At 43.1% G+C, this 23,807-nt stretch overlaps 2 protein-coding genes across 2 annotated transcripts in view; one reads left to right on the top strand and one right to left on the bottom strand.

Moving 5' to 3' along the window:
* Positions 1 to 23,484, top strand: part of T265_02672 (hypothetical protein) — a gene marked incomplete at both ends in the record, with an annotated part of 38,664 nt that extends 15,180 nt beyond the window's left edge. Inside the window, 2 exons of the mRNA XM_009166974.1 lie at positions 22,607 to 23,215; positions 23,375 to 23,484. Coding sequence (XP_009165238.1) covers positions 22,607 to 23,215; positions 23,375 to 23,484 — 719 coding nt within the window. The remainder of the gene's footprint in view (positions 1 to 22,606; positions 23,216 to 23,374) is intronic.
* The window catches only part of T265_02673 (hypothetical protein), a gene marked incomplete at both ends in the record, with an annotated part of 42,516 nt that overhangs the window by 16,249 nt on the left and 2,460 nt on the right, over positions 1 to 23,807 (bottom strand). The window contains 3 exons of the mRNA XM_009166975.1: positions 3,779 to 3,978; positions 9,960 to 10,109; positions 11,321 to 11,468. Coding sequence (XP_009165239.1) covers positions 3,779 to 3,978; positions 9,960 to 10,109; positions 11,321 to 11,468 — 498 coding nt within the window. The remainder of the gene's footprint in view (positions 1 to 3,778; positions 3,979 to 9,959; positions 10,110 to 11,320; positions 11,469 to 23,807) is intronic.

Genomic DNA, 23,807 nt, shown 5'->3' with positions numbered 1-23,807 from the left:
GAGAGCCATCAGGCCAATGCTATGAGGACTTTCGTGGCACTCGTGTACAAGGCCAAAGGCATCCACCACACCACGTCTTGAGGGCGGTTCCTTCTAGCACCGCCAAGAAACGGCGTTAGAGAAAACCACAGACCCTGCGACCTGTTACGTTTCAAACTTCACTAGTATTTCCTTGGACAGGCAATATGGAGTGACCCCTCACTTGATCTCTTCCAAGTGAAGTCCAGGAAATTAAAGGAGGTTTTTCGCCCATAGTTCTAGTTGATGCTTACGTTAGCAAATGACCAACTAGTTCTTTCTATTAATGGTTTCACTGACGTTCTACCAGCTTTAGCTTACGGTCATTCTGTTCAGTGTTGGTGTCGTTTACTGGAATCGGCTGGGGCCACCAACCTCGAGACTATCTAGTGTTCGGTGGATGACGCCGAAAGAGGATTGTGGAGCCTATCCCGTAGTACTCCCCATCATCCAGTTGTTCACTACTAGTATTGCGCTGGTTGAATTTTGATTATCTTCCAAGTAGCTCGGACTAATACTGTTTGGCTAACGTGGTTTACTGAAGGTAGCTTACTGACACAATTTTTGTCGTTCCACTGGATTCCTGAAGGAAACCGAATTCTTTTAAGTGCAGCTGACTAAAGCAGCATTCCTTAAAGGTAGAGAAGATAGTGAAAATTTGCTCTCAATCAGCAAATGCACTTCGAAAGAAAACAAATCGCTCGACTAAAGGACATGAATACCCAGATAATTAAACTTAACCGCCTATCGACCCCAACATTGTACTGTCCTTCAGGTGTCGCTGAACCTGATTTCAGTTAGATGCAGTGTGATCTTGGCTCAAGTGATCTGAGAGTGAGGACCACCAGTGAGTACCGCGAGACCAAGATATTTTCAGCACTGGCTCATATATGATGAACTGATAGCATATATCGTCTGGTTTGTTGCCCATAGAACCTCTTAATGAACTCGAACGACTATATGTCTGCTCTTATGGTTGATGAATTCATTTGTTGTGAATGTGTTCCAACGTGATTGTAATGCACTGATTTTCCCACATCAAAGGTCGATCAACCCTACTGGTTTCACTTCGTCAATGAGAATGTGTCCCTTTAATCCAAGCTACCGAGCAGTGAACGTAAGTGGATTACTGCCAGACAACCAGGCGTGGTTGATTATGCGAAACATTCGCGAATGAGCCAAGGTAAGCGTGGATAACAATCACGATATTTTTTGCCTGCATAATTTATTTCCCTCCGCAAATGCGCGGATATTTCGTCATCCTAGTTACTCTCAGTGAGAGGGCATTATTTCTATGTCTTTGTATGGACTAAACGAGAGTACGCAGTATTGCTTTCGTGGGTCTTTTGAAACGCCCAGATTGCTATTCTGAATCCGTCAACACATGGTTAGCAACAATGTACCGATGTGGATATAAAGGTACCCGGTTCAACGTAGGTCATGCGTTTGCCTTAGGAGGTAAACTAATGGACTTCTGGCTTCAAGTAGTCGTTCTCCTCAGTAGAGGTAAAACATTTAGAGCCTCAATCAATCCGGCACTCAACTGTAGGTCGGAAAACTGGCTGATTTCGGATACCATCAGTACCCTCGGAAATCGCAGTGTTCTCAAACCTTCCGAGAACGGGCAAATGGAAGAACAACTGTTTGTGGATGTTTGGTTGGAATTTGGAAGGCAATCTATGTTGAAAACCGAGAAGCACTGTAGAGCAGTTTCATTCTTGTTGGGAATCATCAGCAGTGCACACCTCGATAAATCCAATTGAATTTTGAATCTGCTACCTCCCGAACTTAACCGATCGGCCACAAGCTACCCATCATCAGTCATCGAATTTATATCGCATCGTTACGTGTTGACTGGCTCACCGAGTGACGGCTTCTTAAACGGAATTTTCACTCGTCGTGTGAATCATTCTTCCTATAAACTAATTACAGTTTCCTGCGGATTATCATCAGTTGACTCGCTACATACTACGTTTAAATATATGAGTCTAGAGGCATGTACACATACAATACATATACTGCAATATGAATATACATAAAAACAAATAGTCTCATTCAGTTATCAATGTACAACGGAAAGTCTATGTGCTGCGTCCAAATCATGGCTGACCCACCAAACTCTGATCATGTTCTGACTTGAAGGGCAACTTAACTGGGTTTTCCGGTTTATCTTATCAGATTTGTTCACTAAGCGCTAGAGCAAGCTTCGCTTCTGTTTTACTGGCACAAAACAGCGGGAAATGGTTTATAGCTTAAGTCAACTTTACTTGCATCACACAAAACTCTCCCTTGTTAACCTTCAAGATACAGCAGGTGCGTCACAGTTACTCACGTTGCTCACAGTCCATCAAGTAAATACGTATAGAGATCTACGGGGTTTCACCTAATCCTGCCAAAACTGTTCATCAGCACACCCCCTGGGTAGATGAGGCCACTTGCATGAGATAAAAATCCACAGATGCTGCAAACATAGAAGACTAGCAAGATATTTATGATTGTAAAGTGAGCCACGTGAAACTGTTTGCATCAAGGGCTAAATTCCGGATGGTCTGAAATAACTTTTAGACGATCGAGCAACTGATTTGGATAAAGAGTCGAAAAACCCACGAAGCTCGCCTACCTATTCATCCAATATTTTCAACAAGCAAACTGCCCCATCCCTCATTATCCAAATTGTTTATGAACTTGCTAAAACCAGCCGAACAAAGTCCCTCTGCGTACCACTTAAGCGATATCTGTGTTTTCGATAGAAGGTTTAAAAATGTGAACAGGTGAGACAAGTTGAAGCCCCTATTAGGCTGTTCATCGCTCTTTCGTACCGTTCCTTTAGTCGTACTATTCAGCTTTCTTCCTGACTGCTTAATTGCGGAGTTCACTAAAACCGTGTTGTCCATACCGAAGCCACAGGAAATGTTCCTACATTGTCTTTTTAACATTCCATTTCTCTCTACTGGATTTCGTACGGACAAAAGTGCATGATTACCATGAAATCTCTACTCGGCTTCCTACTAACTGAAGCATTTGTTTTTGTGTTGGGGCGAAGATAACTGTAAACACCTATCAGAACCACGGATCGTCAACAATGTAGATGGCATTTTCGGTGTGCTCGCTCTCGACGTTGTCCGAGACAGTCAGGTGGTCGCTTTCAACAGTCCAATCCTAAAACGAAACTCACGAAATTCCCGGATGTTCAACTGAAGAGACTACTAGATAACATACCACAGCACAGAGTACACTGGAGAGATTGACTGGTATATCAACTTCCACAGCTTCGTGCCATTCAAGTGGTGGCTAACTTGGTAACTAAAAAACGTGGTGGCCACGTAAGGTTTGCTCAGCATCAACATCAGTTGAGGCGTATATTGTAGGGATTGTGTTTCTTCTCTGGAAGAGTTCAACCGTGCGCAAAACAGAGCACTTGCAACTCCTATTGAAGAAATATCTTCAAATAGAGGGGTTCCATAGGAAGGAAGCACTTGATGCGAGCACCTAGATGGAACAAAACAGTGATCCTTTATTTCTCAATGTGAATTTATGAAGCGTCACGATCGGTATGGTGTAGAACTTCCAAGGGTGACTCTTACAATGACATCAACCTCCATCATCACTGAGGAAACTAAGGGTGGTGCTACAGCAAGGCTGATGGGTATTTCATATGGAATATAATAAATAGCATGACTTCGAACGCCGTTTGGGAACCGGACCATCATCAAAGCATATCGACTTAGAATCAACGCACTACATGCAAGAACTGACTCACCTTGTGTGCCTGACCTATAAGCACGGGAGTGTGCGGATCGTAGTCCGCCAAAAGCAACCGCAAGTTGTCAATCAATGCGTAAGTGTCATCGTCAGCCTTGTAGAAAAAATCAAATTCTTCACCAAAATGCGTCCAAACATAGTTCAAAGCAAATGCTGTTTTCTCCCATAGGTAGGAGCGACCTTCCCTGTTCACTGCAGCTAAAAAAGTAGATTGGACAGTCATGACTCAGTTGTAAGGACTATGCTTGGGGTACAAATGATATATGGTTAACTGGCATCAGATTCGGACTCACACGTCACCAACAGTTAACCAAATGGATATCTAAGCATAGTGAAAATAAGGGTTCATGCTGAGCCTGACATGTGACACAAGCTTGATGGAATAGGCTGGAAGAGAGCCAGAAGCCAGCTTGCATGACTTCATTTCAGTTATCATCAGTATTTCGTTTATTAATGTCGTGGTGACTGTACCCGCTTTCTAATACTAATGCGGCTAGCTAGGGTTCCGAATATGTTTAAGACAGAGATTAACATCTTAAGCGTGTGACGTTGGTTCGATACGCTCCTCTCTACGAATGTGGATGGGCGATGACCTAGAACCAAAAGTACTTTCTTAGAGAATTCCTTCAAAGCACGTCTTTGGTATTGATGTCCCTGTAATTGTTTCTAACTTTCCAACCATTTGGATACAAGTTGTGTTCGGAGGTGAATTACTGCAAATGTTCGAACGCTTCTTTGATCGGGATGTTCACGAGTCAACAGAGTTTTGTCTTCAAAAGGACTTAGACGACTGATATTCAAGTTGTTCAATTGATAAGCACGCTTAAGCACACACTCCATACGAGAACTGTTCAAACGTCGACCGAATGGAAAGAATGTGATGTCATGCGACAGTGTCTAGGGGCAAATGGCGGCCGCTCCGGACGAATGAAATTCCTTCAAATATAACGCCACATTTAACTCTTCTTGAACCGCTGTATTGAGGATTACAGTGCTTTTCGTATAACGGAAGCCGAGGATCATGCGATTCCGTTGGTCTCACTCGAGTCGATTAAAGTACTATGTTCTACAAAGCTAGTACTCTCGCCAACAACCCATTCGACCATATCGGACCGAGGGTCGATTGCTAAAGGAGTGGGGTATTGATAGGCAGACGCACAAAGGCGGACATCAGCCTCCGTGGTCTAGCTTCCAGATATGATATGAAAGCTCTAGTCAGCAGTCAGTAGAGTATGATTAGCAGCTTCATGCAACAGGAGTGTTTCAAGTTAAAAAGGTAAATCACTTTTTGAATTATGACACGCCTACGCAGAGGTCACTCAGAGTTTGGGAGCGGCCATTCTTTGAGGGACCAGTTTGACTACTATTTCGAGCTTGGTAGGAGTAGAAAACATCGCTCGCAACACATAACCGCTACATTATAGCAATGAAATTTTTATTTTCACCTAATATTTCTCATATTTCTAATATTTCTCATATGTTAAGGTGAATACCTCAGATATGTTAAAGTGATCCAACTCTGTGATGTATACACACTGATGCAACGTGCTAAGACCGCATAAGGATCGCCGAATCGGAACAATATGGGACTTCATCAGGATGTTGCATTTCACTGCAACATATAAAACAGTTATGGCGAACAGGAATGTCCAGCTGTAATGTACATCTAGTGTGCTGAAAGAACCCTATTTTTCGGCAGTCAACGCTTCTCACCTACTTGTGTCTCCCCGTTTGGAGAGCTCATAACAATTTATGTGACACAGAAATCCACCAATTAAGTTCGTTCAATTCAGTCGGAACGATTCGACGTTGGCCCGCCTGTTCAACAGTTCCTTGAAATCTGCCAAAACTCTCAACCCAAACACGTTTTTGCACTGATCTGTTGACGAAATTATTCCCAATGTAAAACATGTGAATAAACGCTGTGGGTACTCTCGAGCGGGGGGAACGAAATTTTCGCAATTCGTTAACTGGAAGCTTGTAGATGGAGGACGGTCCCTATATAATACAATTCACTGCTCGGACCAAGTATAAGAAAACTCTTTGACCACAAGGTGATCAACAGTGTTATTGAACCCGATCCGAAGCAACTAAATCTACTGGATGATCGCTCTGTACCAACTGACCTTAAGCCCAGTTCCACTGGTCTCTTACCGTTTCCAGTGGGTCGACCACTCTGCCGACATGGTTCACTCCATTGCAGATAACCCCAATTGTGCTTTACATACGGAGGTTGTCCCCGCCTCCAGACAATTGAAACATACATGAGGTGATATGGTTGGTGCCGTCAATCCACACTCGTTCGTAATGGTAAACATAGGTGCCCACCGGTATTACCATTCCCGCTACTCCCACTCAAAACGGTGGGTGGGCCGCCTTGTTTCCTCACACTCTATCGTCCACCAAACGCACGTGGTGCTTGAAACTCCTGGGAAATAGGGCCACTTAATTATCAACAGATCACATCAAACTTGTTGTAGACCAACTGCTTATTGGTTTGTGTATGACGACAAATAAAGTTAATAACCCAAATGACAAAACACTGCGCTAGAAAATTGCACTCTGTCGAACCATTACGTCGTTCAGTACAGAACAGAAAAAATTAGTGAATGATGCACCATCCCGTAACTTAGAATAATTAAGTGAGACTTTGTCGCACAGATGTCATATAAATACGTTTAAAAATCCCTCAGCTGTCTTTTGAAGATGTCCGTTACGTGTCATCAAGCTGTCCAGATGTTTAGGAATAACTACATTATCCCACTGATCATAAACTCGTGAACTACTCAATTCCCATGGATGATTAGTGCTGGTTCTAAAAGGTCTCCTCCGTCCAGCTCTAGCAATCGTTAACTTCTTTCTTTGGACGTCGAGTGGTCAATATTTTCTTTTGTTTGTGCTTGTCGGGAAATGACTTAACAAAAAAATAGTCGGCCGTTTTTGTGAACATTTTTCCTTTTTGGAGTGTTAGTCTAAATATTCCATTGTGTCGACTGAATCCCAAAACCAACGTCACAATAAAAGTACATCTACTAGTATAACAACAGGTCACAATCCAAAATTTGGACATTTAAATGGCACCGTTTTGGAGTAGATTGCTTAATCATTAAACCCCGTAATCCATCTCTGTGGTATCCGAATCTGCCCCACTTGAAATGCTTCACACCCTAGACTTTTTAATATGCGCAGCGACCAGTGTGACAACCCACGAACACCGACACAATTATGACTAGGGTAACTCTGGCACGTTAGGGGTCAGTCGCGATAAGATGAATGTTCGGAATGATGTCCATAATTAGGTTTTGGGTCCCATCCCCTATACGCGCACGCTTGATTCCCGAGAAGATATGATGAAATTGTAACCATGCGTTCAGTGGCTCCGATAGTGGCCGGGGTGAGTCGAAGTCGACCGAACGACCATTCAGTGGCTGTCTCAGTCAGAGAGAAGCACCCTGTCGACCAACCTTTTCGTATTTCCCTTAAACTAAAACCACTTTCACCTTGAGAACAGACGAACGTTCAGACATTTGTTTCACAACAATAAAGGGTGCACCTGTAAAATTCACGTCCCGAAGAATCCTGGCAACGATACACTTACTAACCATGTGAACCTACACATCACTTCACTTACACACAAGTTTGATGTAATTTTTTAACCAGGACATTATTCCCTGATCATCGACCTTGTGTATCACTCTGAATTATGCCGTATCCGCACTTCGAAGTAAGGTGATCCAGTAATTCTTTCGGTCAAACATCGTACCAATTGAAACAAGAAGTGGAATGTGTTCAGCACTTTCATCTGAAGAACATCATAAACGAGAGATTCAGCTTGATCCCCAGTCAAAACTGAACCGGCGAACAAGTGAAGTTACTTCGCAAATTTCGTGCAATTTAAGTTCACGTAGAACACAAGGCTGATCAAAACTCGGGGACAACACCTACCGGTTATGCTGTATAAGGGCTTTCAGCAACCTCATGAGTAGTTTCCTCCAAGTAAATATACTGCGATATCTCGGATATTATACCAACTGAAAAATAAGGTGGCCTGTATGAATAAATTCAGCTGAGCAATATCATAATTGATGGGTTCGGTTTGGTTCATTTGAGTACTTTGGTAACACCAACCCCACTCACCAGCTGCGTGCAATTTGATGTTCATTCACAACACACACTTGACTGAAACTCAGAGGGCGAAACCCTACGCCACCAGAAAGCAGCATACCTTCATAGTTTGATTTTTATTTAATTTTTGAATACAACAGCAACGTTACCGAAGCAATCTCAATAGTCTTCTTCGAGTTGTATTTTCACTTCTTTCAATTTTTATCTACCATAATCTAGCCAATGCACCGGTGTTCCTAAAGTAAGATCTTACTTGTGTTAGTTCTGATAAAGGTTTGTCTGATGAAGTCATTGCACGATTCTCAAAAATCCAGATCACGTTTGCCAATTTGCGTCACTTGTGGCACCAAAATGGCATATTACTGGGTCTCAAGGTGCGCGTGTATCAATCACCGTAATGACTATATTGTTGTATAGTTGCCTCTGATGACATATGATGTGAGGCATCTTCAATTTCTGAATTGCCGATGTTTTAGGAGCATTGCTGGTGTCGGATGGCAGCAGTGAATTTGTGGCGACGTAGTTAACTATGCGACGTAATCTCATATTGTCGCCAGGCATTTTTGATTGTGTTTGTTTGTCTACCTGCCTGCTCTGACAGCTCATGCCATACGGATGAGTCAGTCATCTTTGTGGCATGCATATGCAATCGTGTCGTCGGTATGAGAATTGTAAGACGATGCACTGAAGTATCGCGAACACTTTATGACTAAAACCCACTATCCTGATAAGGCTGTCAGCTGTGGACCATCACAAAGTTTGGAGATGAGAACACCAGTACCTGGATAGTAATCATCTGAAAACGTTCGAAACCGTCTGACATGTAAATGTACCTTCTCACTCGGCGTTCGCTTCTCCCACACGATCCGTAGTCCCGGAGGAGCAAATTAAACCGAAGATCTTCATGTAGTGTACACACAATGTATGGACCAGGTGACACTCCACACTGTGAATTAATATGCCCGTGGTTTCTGCATCGTAGGTTCTGCCTTGGTTGTGGCAGACAGAAGAACACTGAAGTCATTCTGATTCAAATAAAACGTTCATAATCCCGGCGGAACGATACACAGTGACCGGTCTCGAATGCAAACTTAGTAAAAAAATATTACACCAGAATATGACAGATGAGCGGTGCAGTGCGAGTAGTTCTATGACTTGACGTCAACTCCTGCAACAGTGTGACGTAAAACAAATAATTTTCATCCTAGACCGACACGTGTTGGCTACGAGAATGAAACCATGTGGAATATCAAGCCGTCACAACAAGTGCAGGGCTAGCTGCTGTTCATGCAACACCTCATTGTGTGGTCTCCGATACTGGGTACGCATTGTTGTGATGTCATACTAATGCGTGGTGCTAGTAACAGTGAGTACTGATTGGCTTGAAAGCATAGTGTTACTACAACGGCTAGAAAAACCGTTGCGTTTATTAAAACATCATGTACCTTTTATTCTGAAGGGGAAATAGGGACAACCAAACAAATGAACAAAGTCAAACCCGTTTTATGTCGACTGGTTGACGGGTTTGCCCAAAAGCTATCCCAAAAACACATATATGGCCCCAGTGTTTAGTCAAGCACTGGTTCAATTTGATCAATAAAACAGTGGTCACAGACGTCACTACAACCGTCGTCACAGACACATTTCTAATTCAGCACATGAAGTCGTGAAAAAAGCTGTGGTTAGAAATCACCAACAGCTGAGTGTGATAAAGTGGATGAGTCTGGAGCAACAAGGTGTTTTCTGTCCTCCTTACTTTTTTTATCAAAATGTCGCAACACAGAGGCAACATTGATTCCTGAAATTATGAGAGTATTCCTCCTCGTCTTCTAGAGCGATTCTGCCCCCGTAGTGCCTGATTAGCGCCACCGTTGGTTAGCATTACCGGTTCTCTTACACTACGAGTCAATTACGTGAGTAATTTCCAAACTGACTCAAACGGAGAAGCACTGCTGCGAAATTGTATTAAATACTGTGCTTATTTTGTAAGGAATCCCACACAACAACCAAAGTGGAGCAGTGATAAAACAGTGATAAAAAAGAGAACGAATTACCAACAGCGGGTAGCTCTGGAAGATCTACGCTGCTCATGAAGAGATAGCGATCGCATCGGGGTGCCCAAGTTGCTTTGATGTGAATAGCTTTAGTGCCATGATTTGAGGGCATTGTAGTTATCCAGCAGAATATTTTGACCGAGCTGTTGACTGAAAACGACAGGTGATATCATGTTATAAGTCAGCGTGTAGTGAAGATGCAAATCATCTATTCAGAAAGACAAACCTTCCAAAATCCCGTTTCATGTTATGAAGACAAATGAAACCGTCATTCCTAAGGCCGGCGCAAGTAGATACAATGGCAATTAATAAGGCGACTTCTGAGATCAAAAGTAGTAAACGTTCTCAACACGGGAGCGGCCAGACAGCTACACTGACTGTTCATACTTTTTAGGCATGCACAATGATTTCTCAAATAATTTGGAAGTGTTGTCATCAGCACGGTACAGTGGGTCACAGAAAAACAGAAAGCATCATAACACATTACTGTCTAGTCTCAGCGAGAAATGGATCATGAAATTTTACATTATTGTTAGTGCACACGGCACTATAGGATTTGGTTCGAGTGATTTCCTCTGTGTCTGATTGCAGACGTTGCAAGAGATGGTTGTCAATCGATCTCATTGGCGTTCACGCTGTCTGGTCCTATCCCGAGCGCTTGGAAGAGTGTCTCCAGATGTGGGCATTTAGGGGGTTATTGTGGTTGGCTAGTACTATAAGCCTATCAAACAAACTTTGGTTGTTCAGCAACGGAACGTCAGTGTTTAAACACTGATATGCTGTCGATGGTGCTGATGATGACGGTAAGATCGTACCGATTTTTACGGGCTCAGAACAGTGACGTCGGGCAGTAAGACCGCATCAGCTATTTACAGAAGTTGTACCTCAGCAAGATCCAACTCCCGCGCAATGAAAATAATCTTTTACAGCTTGTAACATCGAATTTGTCTCAGAATGAGCCCAATAATTGGTCTGTCGTTTTCTTTAAAAACACTGAAATAGAAAATATTACGACGTTCAGAGATAATTAGGGGTGGAATACCAGCAGACAATAAATGCTATGAATTCTGTTTACCAACTGCAGTCTACAGAGTCGTATACGAGCAGTAGCTAGTAGTTTATTATGACTAGCAACCGGGGAACCTGCAAAAATTCAAGAGAAAAATGTCAGTAGTTTAGGAGCAGGAAACATCAAACCAAACGACCAATCCTTTCGTGATGCTGAGCGGTGAAGCTGAATCCCTGCACCATAAGAACTGCTGGTCTAGATCCCATACTATGATGGAATGAAAACCTACCGAAAAGGCAAAAACACTGGAATGAACAGAACGCAGAAATATGCAACAAAGCTTACCGCTCACCTGGTCCTGAAAGTTCGGGAGCCGGTTTCACTGATATAGGTATCCGTTCATAATTAAGCTCCATAAGTAGCATGACCAGTATGCTTCCAAAAAGTGCACCGAATAGGAAAACTTGTAGTTTTGTCACGTTACTACCTATATCAAAACTCTTAATGAATAAGGATGAGAGAAACATAAATAAAGGTGTGTCAGAAGGCGATCTAACACAGTCAAAAATCATGTTAGCAAAAAGACAGTGGGATAAGAAAAGGTATTCCATAGCTCATATTTGGTTAAGGAATGACCGGCACGTTTCACGGAAACACCTGTTTTGTAGAGTGTGAGGGCCTCTAACACAGTGCTAAAGACTATCTGGAATTCGGATTTTTACATCAGAACAATGGAGTATATCTACGCTCCAGGTGCACGACCCATGGGTGATAAGCTGTCTCCCCCATTCCTGACATCATCGTCATCATCATAACCATGATAATCTTTCACCACCAACACTAAGTTCATTATCATAAACAACAACATCGTTGTCGCCATTAGCTTACCATCACCGTCACCATCAAAGTCAACGTCAATACAACCATCATCATCGTCATTATCAATATCAGTCGGGCAGGCCCAACCTAATCCGTAGACCTCAACCAACACCTATCAGTCATAAAAGGCCGTATAATTTTGAGCTGGGTTGCTTAGATGAGAAATTACAAATTTCTGACCATTGGAATTGATTGCGGGCTATCTTGTCGGGGTTTCGAATGGCGTTCGGGTGGTAAAATGGAGCGAACAGTCCACAGCACTCAACTCGACAGCGATCGCTTTTACTCTTATGGTTTTTACTCCACTGGGCTTTCGGCACCTTGGATTTGATTTGGGGAATGCATCTTGTCCTGACAAAGACCAAACATACCAACCAATCTAGGTTCGGAAGCTTTACCTCCAATTCCAGTGAGTTCAGCTAACTAACTGGTCCTTGATTACGGATCACTACAACAGGCAGCCAAAGCATGGTACGCCACAAAGACATTGGAGAAAAGATTATTGAATTCGCCTGAGATGTTCGAGTAGAAGAGGCCAGGTCTCTCATACTTGAAGTAAGATTGTTCTGATAGTTGTTTAGAGGACGAGTCCCTTTAGGTCAAGACCACTTTTGATGATAAGAAGAACAAACAAGGCATGAATGCGCGCGCACAAATTTCATTTTCTGCGAAATCTAAGGCGGGGAAACCAAGCAATAAACTCAGTTTTCCCATCCTGAGATGTGAAACGGAAAGAAGCTGGTTGCCGTACTAAAGTAAAACTTTATATTTCAGTAGTAGGACGTTTGATTGCCACATGCGAAAACAACATCGTCCACATAATGCACAAGAGAACTGGCCTTTTTCTAGAAGGCAGTTTTGCGCTATCCATATGGTCGGTCCATGAGAACTATAATAGCGAAAACACGGAAACATGGGGACAAGCGGCTGGAAGAACAGCCATGAATATATTCAGAAAAGCCGACCTGGTCATACGGTCGAAGGCTGCTTCGAAGCCAAGCAAAACTGCACCCGTTGGTCTGCGGTATACGCAACGCTGCTGAAACACTTGATGTAACTGAAGATACAACAGACACATCCTTGCCTGTTCAAAGTTCTTCAGAGTGATTTCTAATTGACCTCTCATACAGATTATATGCCACAGTATTATTAAAGACAGAACTCGTCTTATCACTGGGTTATACTTTTATGGTGGGCGCGTTTACACCGTTCAGCTGTAGCACTTTCGATGCTTAGTTGCCATGCCACACGAAAGAGGCACGAGGGCTGGGATACTGCCAGGTCGCCCAAGCCTAGACAGGGGAAGTCGAGTGGCAGAGGTCGGGTTCGAACCACGGACCTGCCGGTCAGTGAATACGTGCTCTAACCACTTGGTCCATCTCGCGGGTTTGCCTCTGGTGTTTTCTTCTATTAAAGCGGCGTGATTGATCGGGCTGTTTTTGGAACGCACTTTTGTTAAATGAATTGTTGAGTGTAGAAACTAATTTCCATATCAGCGCTTAGACATCGCTCTTGGAAGTTGTACGTATCCTCCGACTTGGTGGCGTTCCAAGCAAGAAAGCGAGTGGGACTCATGGATGACAACTGGAGTTCCCCTGGTAGTACGATGGACATGGGTAGAGGCAGATGTCCAACTAGATCAATATTGAAAACAGTCAATCTTCAGATCCGGACGCTGGTCTCTATCAGTAGCTCTTTTCAACTGCAACCTTGACTAATGTACTAATGCCTGGTTTCTTGAAGCGAAACGGTTCACGGATACTGTAGCCTTCAAAAGCCTTGTGCATTTCCGCAGCCTTTAAATCCCACCAAATCAAATCCCAGTGTAGGTTCTACTTGAACTTTTCGAGGCGTTTTACTTAAAGTAACTACCAAGACTACGAGTAGGCAGAAGTATCACACATTACATTACCTGACGTACGTACTATAGTGCCCATCTTGATTAGGGAGACGATAGGTGACGCAAAGGCTACCACAGCGACTAAGCTAAGCGGAGGTAATTGATGAACCATGATCTGTAAAACGTTGTCAAGGACGGCCAACATCATCACTACGGTCTAATTCCAAATTTTAAAGAACAACAAATTGTACCTCTGGAGTGTCCAGTCGTTTCATCCATGCATTTATTTCCCCAGTAGCTAAGACACTAGCTTAACTACACATGCTGGATAAGGGAGTAGCCATTTTGATTATCAAAGTTAGCTTTTACTCTACCAAATGCAGACGTAGTTGATGCCTAGGAAGAAACTGCTAGCAGATAAAAAGGGCACTGTTTTGACTAGCGCTAATTCCAATGAAAATTGACAGCAAACGGCAGCACTACAGCTGCTAACTGTGATTGAAGCAAGTAAAGCATCAACCGCCGATCCAAAAATTGCGCCAAAACGGCGCAAAAGCTAGGGATTCTCTCAAATACTTGTGTGGTTAACATCACGGTGAAGCTTTACTGTACGTTTTAGTTTTACCTCTGTAGGAGCCATGACAATATCTGCTGTTGAAGATAAAAAGCCATCCTGTACGACCATAACTTTCTCGGCAATGAATTTCAGTCTCTGAGTGGTAAACCACATCAAACCTCGGATCAATAAATTGGTCTCTGTGAAACCATCAAATTTATTGAACCTCCTCCCCAAAATACGCAAGCTACCCATTCAAACTGAATTGTTGTGTTCCTCATCTCTGATGCAGAAAGTTAAATGTAACGACAGGGGAGCAACATCCTTGCCTGTTCAAAGTTCTTCAGAGTGATTTCTAATTGACCTCTCATACAGATTATATGCCACAGTATTATTAAAGACAGAACTCGTCTTATCACTGGGTTATACTTTTATGGTGGGCGCGTTTACACCGTTCAGCTGTAGCACTTTCGATGCTTAGTTGCCATGCCACACGAAAGAGGCACGAGGGCTGGGATACTGCCAGGTCGCCCAAGCCTAGACAGGGGAAGTCGAGTGGCAGAGGTCGGGTTCGAACCACGGACCTGCCGGTCAGTGAATACGTGCTCTAACCACTTGGTCCATCTCGCGGGTTTGCCTCTGGTGTTTTCTTCTATTAAAGCGGCGTGATTGATCGGGCTGTTTTTGGAACGCACTTTTGTTAAATGAATTGTTGAGTGTAGAAACTAATTTCCATATCAGCGCTTAGACATCGCTCTTGGAAGTTGTACGTATCCTCCGACTTGGTGGCGCTCCAAGCAAGAAAGCGAGGGGGACTCATGGATGACAACTGGAGTTCCCCTGGTAGTACGATGGACATGGGTAGAGGCAGATGTCCAACTAGATCAATATTGAAAACAGTCAATCTTCAGATCCGGACGCTGGTCTCTATCAGTAGCTCTTTTCAACTGCAACCTTGACTAATGTACTAATGCCTGGTTTCTTGAAGCGAAACGGTTCACGGATACTGTAGCCTTCAAAAGCCTTGTGCATTTCCGCAGCCTGCAAAAGCCTTGTGCATTTCTGCAGCCTTTAAATCCCACCAAATCCCAGTCATATGTAGGTTCTACTTGAACTTTTCGAGGCGTTTTACTTAAAGTAACTACCAAGACTACGAGTAGGCAGAAGTATCACACATTGAATTACCTGACGTACGTACTATAGTGCCCATCTTGATTAGGGAGACGATAGGTGACGCAAAGGCTACCACAGCGACTAAGCTAAGCGGAGGTAATTGATGAACCATGATCTGTAAAACGTTGTCAAGGACGGCCAACATCATCACTACGGTCTAATTCCAAATTTTAAAGAACAACAAATTGTACCTCTGGAGTGTCCAGTCGTTTCATCCATGCATTTATTTCCCCAGTAGCTAAGACACTAGCTTAACTACACATGCTGGATAAGGGAGTAGCCATTTTGATTATCAAAGTTAGCTTTTACTCTACCAAATGCAGACGTAGTTGATGCCTAGGAAGAAACTGCTAGCAGATAAAAAGGGCACTGTTTTGACTAGCGCTAATTCCAATGAAAATTGACAGCAAACGGCAGCACTACAGCTGCTAACTGTGATTGAAGCAAGTAAAGCATCAACCGCCGATCCAAAAATTGCGCCAAAACGGCGCAAAAGCTAGGGATTCTCTCAAATACTTGTGTGGTTAACATCACGGTGAAGCTTTACTGTACGTTTTAGTTTTACCTCTGTAGGAGCCATGACAATATCTGCTGTTGAAGATAAAAAGCCATCCTGTACGACCATAACTTTCTCGGCAATGAATTTCAGTCTCTGAGTGGTAAACCACATCAAACCTCGGATCAATAAATTGGTCTCTGTGAAACCATCAAATTTATTGAACCTCCTCCCCAAAATACGCAAGCTACCCATTCAAACTGAATTGTTGTGTTCCTCATCTCTGATGCAGAAAGTTAAATGTAACGACAGGGGAGCAAACGGTGGAGAGCATGTTAGTTGACGAAGAAATTTAATACAACCTACGTTTTGTCATAGACAATGACTGCAGTTGCCCATTTAAAGATAGACCAAAAGCGCAATTGCTTCTTTTATGGCACAAAAACGAATAGGATTTTAAGCAAACAACCCCGAAAAAAGCGAGGACAGTGAGAAAAATAGGCTGATACGCTGTGGTATCATAGAAGTTTGCAGCGCTTAGAACGCTTGTATCTCAAACCAACCGGCATTAAAAAGTATATGTAAACCAGGAGGAAAATGAACGTTACGTGAGATGTGAGGCAGCTGCGGAATGGGGTCACACTTGTTGTCCGTGTTTGGCGCACGGTATAAGTTTAACGAAAAAGGGACAAGGAAAGTCCCAACATTTGTTATGGTAAATGACCAATGAATGTGCATTATGGCACAGTTTTCGAGCTTAAATTGTGGGTGAAAATTCTATGTGGCAAGCGATTGCACCAAAAAAGATTCGGCGAAAGAGTGCCTTGGTAAATTTTTTAGGATTTTAAGCAAACAACCCCGAAAAAAGCGAGGACAGTGAGAAAAATAGGCTGATACGCTGTGGTATCATAGAAGTTTGCAGCGCTTAGAACGCTTGTATCTCAAACCAACCGGCATTAAAAAGTATATGTAAACCAGGAGGAAAATGAACGTTACGTGAGACGTGAGGCAGCTGCGGAATGGGGTCACACTTGTTGTCCGTGTTTGGCGCACGGTATAAGTTTAACGAAAAAGGGACAAGGAAAGTCCCAACATTTGTTATGGTAAATGACCAATGAATGTGCATTATGGCACAGTAGTTTTCGAGCTTAAATTGTGGGTGAAAATTCTATGTGGCAAGAGATTGCACCAAAAAAGATTCGGCGAAAGAGTGCCTTGGTAAATTTTTGGTCGTCTCCAAAGGTATAGTCTATATAAGCAGAGAGTGTTTCATCCAAAATATGTGACACCTAGTTTGTTTATATTGAGTCTATTTTCAAAAGTACCAACGTACACTACAGAATTGTTTGGTGAGCTATTATTAAAATAAGAAGCGGCAACATCAGATTGAAACAGATGCTCCACTGCGATAAGGTGAGAAAAGAAATAAATATAAGAATGGCCGTGGTGTCCACAGCGGTTGGTCAGAAAATATCGAAAAAAGTGGCCGGAGGAAAGTTACTGAACCTTGTTAGTCGCCATTACTTGCAAAGTCCCCGGTCAAGTGCAGAAAGTCACGGGTACAATGGGGTACCACTACATACTACCGCACCAACAACCTCCAAACATTTTAAAACCTCTCACCCTCTTTTGATAGGTTAAACGTTTTCCAATCTGCTGTTTGCGATGTTCTGTAAGTGGAGAATTTGCAATCTTTTTGGTAGCTAAGAATTTATCACAAAGTGCACATGAACGAACCGTTACAACTGATGGTGTGGGATGCATCGAGTGACTGATGTATTTGCCGCACAACCAAATATCGCTTTCCAAATACCCTATTGCCAATCTGTTAGCCCCATTTGACAGAAGCAAAACTTCTGAGAAATCGGTGATAGAGGACTGGGAAACATTTTATATTGCCTGTTTCGCAACCACACAACAACACAGCCTTTGCCGTAGACTTGTACGCATGACCTTTAGGACATAATGACATGTCTTTGACGCTACAGGTGATGCAAATTAGAGGGCGTTATTCTGACCTTTGAGATTCTTACACTGCAAAGTGCAGAGTGCTGCTACAAGACTGGTTGGATCGAACCCACACATCATGCTTGCACACAAACCAATCGACGTGGTAGATAAAGTTTCTACCTGAGCAGCTGTATAAGCTCCGGTGAACTGGCTGAAGATAAGGTTATTTCTCAAATCTTAAAAGCCAGGCCAGCTTTTTCCAACCTCTGACAGCTATGGCACTGACGAGGTGTCAGTTTGTTTGTCAGTGGAAGAGTTTACACTGCGATGGTGCAATCCATACTACCTTATTGATAATAAACTTAGCCTTTACGCGCAGAAGACATGCGGAATATGTCACTGTTTGATCATGGGTGTCTAAAAACGTTGGTCAAGTATGGTGGGGACATCGGACTAGTGATGCTCAGGTATGTGAGATGGTCATAGAAAGAAGACAGAACAAATATTCACACCTCATAGTTTGTTCCGGTTGGTACATGTACTACGCATGTCAGAAGAACGTCTGCTTTACAGAACTCTTTCTTTCAGCCCTGTGCAGACTGGAAGCAACCGAGAGGTAGACAGTGTGTAAAAACACTAACCAATATACTTAATCGGGTGGGCAACTTCCTCCATGGATGGGGACTTAGGAACTCAAGTCACCAATGGTTAACAACAATAGAAAAATTGCCCAATCACGCAGCCATTGGCACCCTTGCATCAAAGCTATCGCCTTCAATGCATATCTAACAAATTATCGAACAAACTGAACATTTTTTCAATTCTAAGGCTTGGTCGTACGTCCAACACTGCCGTTTTTTTGGTAATCAGAACTGTATTAGCTGAAACCAATGTGCCTATCGTACACGGTTCGTAGCTGATAAATTGAACTAGATTGAATTGAACCTACTTTATCAGACACAATTCTGTCAGAGCTAACACAACTACTGAAGCATGTAAAATTCCTCACAACATCAAGTGCTTACACTGGATTACGAACGGCATGTTAATCGATTCCAAGTTCCGTAGTACGGCTTTGCACTTTGTAGGTGTAAAGCTCACGCCCAAAATATAAGGATAATGTTGTCTGTATGCTCTGTGTCGACAAGCTTCTCGCCAGCAACATTCTAAACATACGAATTTGGAAGGCATTCAAGCGTGTGCTTCAATTACGAAAAAGCCGAATGAGGATAAAGAGGGTGCAGATCTTCGGAGATCCTTCTGTAAGAGAGCAAGAAAGCTCCTTTTGCAGCGTTTCACAACCAGAAATACATGAAAATAAGGGGCGAATTTTGTTCTGGGCCATACTTCGTTAAGCAGTTTTAGTTAGGAGCACTGACTGAAAGACGAAGTAGAAGATAACCTTGAAGTCAAGGGGCGCATGGAGTGTGGGCCGTCCGTATATATGGCGTCGCTGTGACACCTGACACAGTATGAACATGTGGTCACCGCATACTCTACGTGGTTAAAATTCCACTTGACGCCCGCGTGTCAAAGATTTGCGTGCGAATGTATGATGATGAAGAATATGTGACATAAGAAGTTTACCTACAGTGGAAGTCAAAATGATGCCCTCGTGGTCAACACATTCGTTGTCAGCGACATTTCTGAAGATGAGCATTGTTGACACTTAATCCTGTTACCTAAAACGTTCAGGAGTTCCGGACCATATCTGGCTCCAACGGTGTCAACAAGATTAAGTACCATGTGGTGCATGACCCAGATTTTTCGATCGCCGTGGGCAACCGAATCGTGGGAGTATAACATCTTATTGCAGCACACCGTGTTTTGACCTTGAAAAGTTCCACACAGAGGCAACTTGGTTGAAAAAGTAATGGCTAAGAAATTCAATGTCAACCTTAAATAGAGCAGGTAGAGGATCTGTGGGAGGAGCTGCTCAATGACGTTCAAATAGAGATATACATTCTGGCACTTCTGAGGCTACTTGTTCATATTCCACGCCTTTTTAAAGGCTGGTAGTTTGGATTCAAAGTACTAGATGGTTGAACGAATCCCTGCTCAAAGTATTCTGCCCAATATTTCAAATGTCTTTCGCTTCTGTTAGTGTGATCGCCGATGATACCACTCGCAAGAGGCTGAAAAGGGCCACCCGGACAAAGCAAATGAAACAATCTGAGGATATCTCCGGGGATTTTAGCTTTTCTGTTTCTTCTGAATTTTTCATCCTCTAAGTTTTCTGGTTTGTGTGAATGTTTCTTCTTACCTCGTGTTTGACGATTCTTTGGGTTTAGCTGCGGTTTAAACTAATAATACCAACTGTCCAGTTGTGAAACCCTCCCAGTGAATAGCTGTTATTTTCCCTCTCTCTGAAGAAGATATAAAGACTGAGGTATCACAATGTTGCACAAACTTAGGCAGGAGAATCCTAGGCTGAAAGTTTTGGCTAAGTGCACAGACGTTCTAGTCTAGGAGGAAGAATCTGGAAAAAATCTGTTGACTGGCCCAGGGGAAATTTATGGTCTTGTCACAGATCTAGTAAGTACATGATGTTGGTTTGGTTGCACCGCGGAAAAAAGGTTTCACTATTAAATAGCGCTTTTATATCTGTATTAAATAATCGCAGACCTACACCGGTAGGAGATAGAGGAGCTGGTTTTAGCAGGTTTGTTTGATTTCTGAGCTTTTCAATGGCTATGCAAGACGTGCATCCTTCGTGTAGATTTTAGAAGCGCGAGAAAAGCAACGTAGGACAAGTGCTGGTTCTTAGTTTAGACAGGTGTCTCAGTAAGAGGTAGGATTCAACCTCCTCACCCATAACTAGTGGATTTGCGGCTGGTTCATCAGTGCACTCAACGTAGTCAAACAATTTCCGCTATTTGGGAAGTTAGTACTGCAGAACAAAAGTCTGTGATAAACACATACCAGCAGCATGCGCTTTCCTTTGTCCGCACGTCTCGGATCTAATACAAGACTACCACTCAAGTTGCTGAGACCGCTTAGTGATCAAGCCTCGAACCGAATGCACGAAGGTCCTTGAGTTTAATCTTACCTCAGTAATTCTGATTGCTTCTGTCAATGCTCCTGACAATGCCTCAACCTTCATGCCTCCTTTGGGTGACGTTGCAGCGTTGTAGTGAAAGGGTATTACAGCCAAACGATTATCATTGACAATCTTTCCACTATCTCTAATGGTCTTGGTGCCATGAGAAAATTTGGGGACCCAATCACCTAGTCTCGTAATGGCACTTTGAAGTTGGACGATGCAAAGCGCAAAGTTATTCAGATTATTCAGTGTGTCCTGTATATGGGTGGAATCTTGAACAAGCATGTGAACAGCATCCCTCTTTATCGACCCCAAGAAGATCCACAGTGAATGCTCGCGCAACAGTTGTTCAAAGCATTTAACCACAAGCCTGTAACTCAAACGTTCAACCCACTAGACAGTAAGAGAGGCGTTTTTTTCAAGGCCATCTAGACAGACGCTGACTAACAAGTCTGACCCTCAAAACCTAATCAACCTCCTTCACCAGTCTCCTCCAGATGTGGTGATCCCCGGAAGCGCTATTCGCATAGCCGCTCCACCTAATTGGTGTCAGTCGTACTTAATTAGCCTTGAGTACGTAGGCAGTCACGCTACATTTTTCCACGAAACTGTCCAAAATTCTCCTGGTGCAGCAAACTGTCCTGCCGGAATATCGACACTCTGACAGCAAGGAGAACTCACGCTGACATAGAAGTGGAATGGCAAAAATCGGTTGGATCAAAATCTCCAAGACAAACATTTGTTTACAGAATAAAAACGCTACATTCGCAATATAAAATTATGAAGCATAATTTCACCTCTGATACATGACGTTGACAAAGCTTGGATATCACCACGCGTGAGAAAGCATACACAAAATGAAAGACCTCTGGTAGTGTGCAAGCTCGCCCAAAGTGGTGACATCTACTTAGCTCCAGTGAAATGTGCTACTTTGATTAAAAAGGATGGATGCGCGTGCAAACTACTCACTGTACAGGTGAACAGTATGCTAATGGAATTGGAGCATTTAGCCTCATTTCTGCACACAGAACAGAAGTCAGATTTAAACTACCGTAACCTCCTCCGAATACACTGTAACGTTTCAGGCCCATGAGAAATAGAAAGGCAAAATGAAAGTGACGACGAAAGTGGGAGATAACATTTTTTATAGATTCCCTAGCAGCACAACTCGGTTATTAGTCGGTTATATGGCGGTTAAAGTCGGTTATTTGACGGTTATTTAACCGTGTAGCTATCACCCAACCAACACGAAGTGTTGTTGCCACACTTTTTCACATAGGTTTTTCTTATCACACAAAGTGTTGGCATAAAATAAAAGTGCATTATCCCATTGGAATTTAAGAAACCCACCCTGACACTTTTTTGTTTATCTGCATCAGTGTTTAAGTAAATGGCCGTAGCCGCCAAGCCCATTCCCAGGATCGTCGCTGACCCACGCGCCTGCTACCTCCACGTGTTTGTGAGTTTCTATCTGGAGGAATGGTAAGTCATGACTTCTGATACATGTATGACAACTGTAGCCTTCCAAACGTGGTTTGCTCATTTCAAGGTGGACACAACCGCAAACTAAAGCGTGCTAGAGAGTTAGCCTTGGAACAACCACCTAATTCGATGAACGCACGCGACTTTCACCGTGCAGATCAGGAGATCGATTCACTAGCTCACAGTAAAATGCCATTAGATGACTAATGTTCTAATTAGATGAACAACAAAATGAGGCGGATAATGAAGAGGAGAATATGTTCCAGCCTAGTTTGGCGGACATTTTCCGAGACTGGATGATTTCGACCAATGTCCCCTTCAGTACCGTGAATCGCCTGCTTGTATCATTGCAGCATAAGCTTCCTGAATTGCCTCAAGACGCGCGGACACTGATGAGAACACCCCGGTCATGTCCAACTAGAGAAGTCCCCCCAGAAGAAGACATCCACTTGGGCATTGCGAACGGGCTTCGCCGGGTTGTGCCGATGTACTTGCCACCCCAACCTTATATTATCCATTTACATATGAATGTAAATGTGATGAAGCTGCACAATAACGGTACAACCGTAATCTGGCCTATACTAGCACGTATTGTGCGGCCCTTCACTAGCCCGGTATTCCTTGTTGGGCTTTATGGAGGAGTTCGTAAACCCGAGGACGTTTGTACATACCTGAATGACGTAGTGCAGGAACTGGAAGAGCTCCTGCGTCTGGGAGTTGTCGTTAATGACCTGCATCATCAGGTCGTGTTGGATGCAATTATTTGTGACAAACCGGCACGCTCCTTCGTCACACGAGTGAGAGGATACAATTCCTACTATGGTTGTGGTAAGTGCTGCATAAATGGATAATACTTCCAAACGAAGAAAACGTTTCCATATGGGCAGCATGTTCTGCGAACTGACAACAGTATACGTCGGGATACTCGAAACAGTCCGTCCCCATTCTTTACGGTACCCATTGATTTCGTTCACTGCTTTCCCCTAGATTATATGCACGCCGTATGTCTCGGTGTTGTCCGTAGATTAGTTTCCATTTTCGTCAACGTTGATCGACCCGTACGCATCGGGCCTGCTGGCTTGAACATGATCGCTTGATTTGATCGCATGATTCGAAATATACGTGCCCTTATTCCCGTGTAAGTGCCGGGAAATTACACCGTACAAACAGTGGAAAGCGATTGACTTTCGTCAGCTGCTGATTTACATTGGTCCCATTGTGTTTAAGGACATTCTTCCCCATGAACGTTATCAAAAGTTTATAGATCTATTTATATCCGTGTATTTTCCTTCTCATCGTCGCTTTTCTGTTTCCCGCCTTGATTATGCACGACAATTATTGCTAGTATTTGTTAACAAGTTCCAAAAACTGTATGGCTTGCAGGAGATGGTGTACAATGTCCATTGTCTGCTGCATTTAC

Source organism: Opisthorchis viverrini (assembly GCF_000715545.1).
Source record: "Opisthorchis viverrini unplaced genomic scaffold opera_v5_34, whole genome shotgun sequence".
NCBI lineage: Eukaryota > Metazoa > Platyhelminthes > Trematoda > Opisthorchiida > Opisthorchiidae > Opisthorchis > Opisthorchis viverrini.
Note: the sequence above shows the minus strand (reverse complement) of the source record. Positions and strands in the feature narration are given on the sequence as shown.